Here is a 5,064-nt window from a genome sequence, read left to right as displayed (position 1 = left end):
CACAATAGCTGTGCATATAGAACAATGATGCATGAGTAGAACGTCTTTTAATTCCTGTGTGAAACCTCCATTATCTACCTGTAGCCCCCTGAAATGTTGCAATGTAGAGTTTCTTCATAGCTGTAATTACACTTTCTGTCACTCTTTTGTTTCCTGGAAGATAGTTCTTCCTTTCCCCCAATTCTGGTATGTACTCTTGCATTTGAAATTAAGAGTATAGTTTTCTGGCAAAAACTTACTTCAAACACTTGAGACGGAATTTTATGTGTGAGCAAAATGAAGCAGAAGCAAAAAGAAAATCTCTTGGAATTTCTCAGTAGAATTTCTCAAATACAGGATAAGGTGTCTGTAAGGTGTACCACATTAAGACTTCATCTATACACACAGACCAAGAAGCTGTCCTGGTGACTTTCTTTACCAATCCTTTGTCTCCTAATACTTCCTTGCCTTGCCTGTGCTATTTATGGTTTTGGTTTCCTATGTATGTAGCTTTACTTGTAATTATCACTGTGGCTTCCTTTAGCAACACATCATTTTGTTAGTGTCTCTTGTTCATGCTACAGTGGGTGGAAAGGGGTGAGAGTATCTTTGTGTCCAGTTATTGTTGGGAGAAATAAATGTAAATATAACCTTAGTAGAGGTGGAAGAGTGTGTATGATGAAAGAGTGAAGGAGATTCCCCCTAAGCCATGACACATCCTGTTTTATGTAGGCCTATTATCAATACTGTGTTTTAGAATCTTTCTGTTTCTTCTAAGGATAGTGGTAAGCAGACAAATGTATCTTTCTTCTTGGGGCAATCATAGTGTTTTATCCTCTCATGATACATTCTTTACAGTTCTGAGAAGCAAACTGCCAGTTTTGCAGGGTTGGAGAAAAGACAAGGGATCTCTGGAGAGTGGAACTGTAGAGAAACAGATGGTCATTTCTTTGTCTGTCATAGTTAACACAGCTTGCACCTGATGGAGGACAATGCACTTGAGTTGCTTCTATTCAAAAGTTTGCCCTAAGAAATTTTATTCTACCTGATACAAAAAAGAAAAATTAAAAAATGTATCTATATCTATTTTATTAGTGAAAGGATGACTAAGGAGAATCTCCATCCTTTGTTGGATGGGAATATGTCTTTTGTGGAGGCTGGTGTAGTGACAAAAGATGAGGAAAAGGTTGAGGTACTTAATGCCTTCTTTGCCCAGTATTCAATAGAAAGATCACTTGTTCTCCAAGTACCCAAACCCATGAGCTGGAATTCAAGGATAAAGAGCAGAATGACAACCCCATAATGAGAGAATTCAACTTTGCAGCAACCTGCAATGGCACACACAAAGATCCACCCAAGGGATGCTGGTGGAAGAGCTCACTGAGTCACTTCCCATCATTGTTCAGCAGTCCTGGCTAACCAGGGAGTTGCCAGTTGACTGGAGGTTAGAAAATGTGACACCCGTCTACAGGAAGGGCCAGAAGGAGGATCTGGTGAACTGCAGGCCTGTAAATTTTGGAGCAGATCATCCTGAGGGCCATCACATGGCATTTACAGGACAAGCAGGTGATCTGGCCCAGTTAGCAGGGCTTTATGAAAGGCAGGTCCTATTTAACTAACATGTTCTTCCTCTATGACAAGATGACCTGCTTAATGGATGGTGGAAATCTATGGATGTTGGTTACCAGGAGTTTAGTAAAACAGTGTTTCCCACAGGGTTCCCCTGGAGAAACTGGCTGCTCATGGCTTGGACAGGTGTATTCTTTGCTGGGTAAAAACTGGATGGCTGAGCCCTGAATTGCAGAGAATGCAGTTAAATCCAGTTGATGCCTGGTGTTCCCCAAGGCTCCTGGACCCAGTCCTGGTCAATATTTTTATCACTGATCTGGAAGTGGGTATTGAGTGCACCCTCAATCAGTTTACAGATGACACCAAGTTGGGTGGGAGTGTTGGTCTGCTTGAGGGTAGGAAGGCTCAACAGAGGGATCCAAACAGGCTGGATTGATGGGCTGAGGCCAATTGTATGAGGAGTCAAAAGGCAAAGTCCTTGATACTGCACTTGAGGTCTCAACAGTCCCATGAAGCACTACAGGCTTGTGGAAGAGTAGCTGGAAAGCTTTTCAGCAGAAAAGGAACTGGGGGTGTTGGTCAAATGATAGCTGAATAGGAGCTAGAATTGTGCCCAGGTGGCAAAGAAGGCTGATGCATTCATGGTTTGTATCAGAAATAGCGTGGCCTGGAGGATCAGGGAAGGAATTGTCCCTCTGTACTTGGCAGTGCTGAGGCCACACTTTGAACTCTGTGTTCTGTTTCAGACCCTTCACTATCAGAATGACACTGAACTATTGAAGCACTTGCAGAGCAGAGCAATGAAGCTGGTGAAGGATCTGGAGAACAAGATTTATGAGGAGCAGCTGAGGGAAGTAAGGTTGTTTTGTCTGTAGAACAGGAAGTTCAGGGGAGAGGTTACTCCGCTTTCTCTATTTCTGGAATCTGCTTTTGCATTTGAAGCTACATGTTGTTTAGCAGCACATGCTTATTTCAACCACCTAAGGATTTTACGTGTGAGCAAGAACAAACAGAAACCAGAGGATAAGCTGTTATAATTTCTCAGAAGACTTAGGTTGAGGAAGGCACCCATGAGAAAGCTTTTAAACTCAGGGCTTCATATTTGTGTGAGAAGAGCAGGTCACATAGCAGAAAAATTGCTGAGAACTGAGGACTATTTTATCCTGTGTTAGTGTCTCTTAGTCATATTACAGATGGTATGGCAGACAGGTGTGAGAGAGATAAATTTGTGTGAATGGTGTGTGTGATAAAAGAAGGGGAAAGATTGCCCATAAGTAAAAAGAAGGATGATCCAGCCTCTGCTGGATGACTGCTCCTGATTGCCTGAGTGTGATGCATTATCCTCTCATGAGAGGTTTTGGTCAGTACAAGGGTCAGAAGCAAACCTGCAAGTTGCACAGGGTTGGAGAGAGGTGTGAATGATGACATATGGGTTAAGTGGCTTGTAATTCCTGAGCAAAACCTCCTTTCTCCACCTATATCCATCTATTACTTTTTGATGGAAAGTTTCATCAAAGCGATAATTATATTTTCCCAACCTGGATCTTAATTCATGTTTTATTTCCTGGAAGACTTCCACTTGTGAGTGTTGTTTTCCAGCAAATGCTCAATGACCTAGAGCACTACTTGAAGAGAGAATGTTGTGTGTGAGAATGTTATGTGCTTCATGTTCACAGGAGATGAGCAGGCCACAAAGTACAAAAATTCACAAGAACTGATGAATTTCCAGAAATGAACCCCCTTCTATCCAAGCCAGAGTGAGACTTACAGGCCTTGCTTTTGGGTTCAGACTGCTGTGACTTCCAGGTACAGGGGGAGATTATTTTTCAGGGCAGAGATGTGGCAAAGCACTTGTATGTTCCAGGAGTCCAGTGTTTCCCTCAGAGGGACTCACAGTTTTTGATTTTGTCTATTAATAATCAGAAACGAGTGAGAGATTTGAGTTTCTGCTTTCAAGAGGGACCTTGGGAAGAAACTTCCACACACCCATTGCTCACTCCAGGTGGGTAGCAAGGATTAAACAAGGCCAAGAAGGGTTATTGCATAGCAGGAGTCACCTCTGACCACCCTCTGGCAAGCTCTGGAACAGAGTACAGACTGTTCAGTGCTGCTGGTCAATCCCAGCTACTTGGGGATTGTTCTTATCTTTTTGGGGACTACATGACTACATGCCCCTCTGTGTGATTTCATACACTTCACAGGTCTGGATTTGTCGCAGTAACAAATAATCAGCCCTATTTGAGGCAGTGGTAGATATTTGATTTGGCTTCTCTGTTTTTTTATATGCCAGGTAATTTTGTCACTCTAATTAAAGAAAGATCTAAAGCTTAGTAAAGCCATTCAGCCCAGAGTAAGAGAGACTTAGCAGCCCTATGAAATAAGTGAAGTTCACCTAGCCTGCCCCTTGAGGTCTCAGTGACTTTCCAGGCTCTCTGGGCATGAGTTTTCAAGGCAGAGTTGTGGCACAACAACTGAAAATTACAGACCTGATGTACCTTTCTCAGTGAGGTTAGGTGGAGGTTTGGGGTTCCTGTGTTAATGGTTGGAAATCATTGAATAGCTCACAACTGTTTGTGTTGTACACACTGTACACTGCATTGGCCAGTTGACAGGACTTTTGCACAGCAGCTCCCAGTACAAATGTGAAACTGATTATTAATGAAGGGTTTGGAGTTTGAAATTACAACCAAGAGCACAGAAGTTTTTTTTCTGGATAGAAGAAGAGCCAGTGCGATGATGTGCGGTTTCTTTTCTTCGACATGGTATGGACAGGGACACTGTTCTGAGTTCAGGTCCATTACCTTTGGGCTTCACCTTTCCTCCTCAGTTCTAATAATTACTCTAAATGAGAATCAAACTCTGAACATTTCAGACTAATATGAAATTCATACTTTTACAAGATCCTCAGAGACATATGTGGGCAGGAAGATGAAACAATTCCAGTGTTAGCATAAACTGGTACAGTGCGTTTGGAAAAGCTGAAAGAGCAGTGATTGGATATTTCAGGAGATCCTCCTGCCTTTCCATTGTTCTAGTTGCAAACTAGACTCAGGGCTTCAATTTTCTGACTGTGAATGAGGAAACCATTTACTGCTCCAGCACACATGCTTATTTCCTTAGTTTTCATGACAGCTCAGAGACTAACATGCAAAAGTCAGAGTGTAATGCTGCTTCAAAAGTCTGCTGCAGCTACAAAAAAAACCTCTTAGGTATGACACGGCTATGGTTGCTGTAGATTATGTTTTTCTTTGAGCACTAAGCAAGTTCTTCTGCACTTCCTGAGTGGAATCGCGGAGAGAACCCAGCGCCGGTGCAGCCCCCAGCGCGGCCCAAAGGCGGCTGCAGTGCTGCGGCGGCGCCTCCGGGTGTCGCTGTTGGCCGCCGCCGAGCGGCGCTGGAGCCGCAGCCGCCGCCGCCGCAGCGTCCTGCCCCCGCAGGCTGCTCGCTCGCCCGGCCAGTGGCGGCCAGAGCGGCAGCGGCACGGGCAGCAGAGGCGAGAGGCGGCCAGAGCGGGCA

The 5,064-nt window shown here is 44.0% G+C and overlaps 1 protein-coding gene across 1 annotated transcript in view; it reads left to right on the top strand.

The window, feature by feature from the left end:
* Positions 1 to 5,041, top strand: part of LOC114072742 (protocadherin gamma-A12-like) — a gene marked incomplete at its 3' end in the record, with an annotated part of 10,221 nt that extends 5,180 nt beyond the window's left edge. Inside the window, exons 2-4 of the mRNA XM_027910601.1 lie at positions 1,825 to 1,927; positions 2,295 to 2,402; positions 4,809 to 5,041. Coding sequence (XP_027766402.1) covers positions 1,825 to 1,927; positions 2,295 to 2,402; positions 4,809 to 5,041 — 444 coding nt within the window. The remainder of the gene's footprint in view (positions 1 to 1,824; positions 1,928 to 2,294; positions 2,403 to 4,808) is intronic.
* Positions 5,042 to 5,064: the final 23 nt, after the last annotated feature.

This window comes from Empidonax traillii, unplaced genomic scaffold (genome assembly GCF_003031625.1).
Source record: "Empidonax traillii isolate 1590-97213 ecotype Southwest subspecies unplaced genomic scaffold, ASM303162v1 scaffold3845:size10777, whole genome shotgun sequence".
Lineage (NCBI taxonomy): Eukaryota > Metazoa > Chordata > Aves > Passeriformes > Tyrannidae > Empidonax > Empidonax traillii.
The sequence above is the reverse complement of the archived record's forward strand: the minus strand, read 5'-3'. Positions and strand labels throughout refer to the sequence as shown.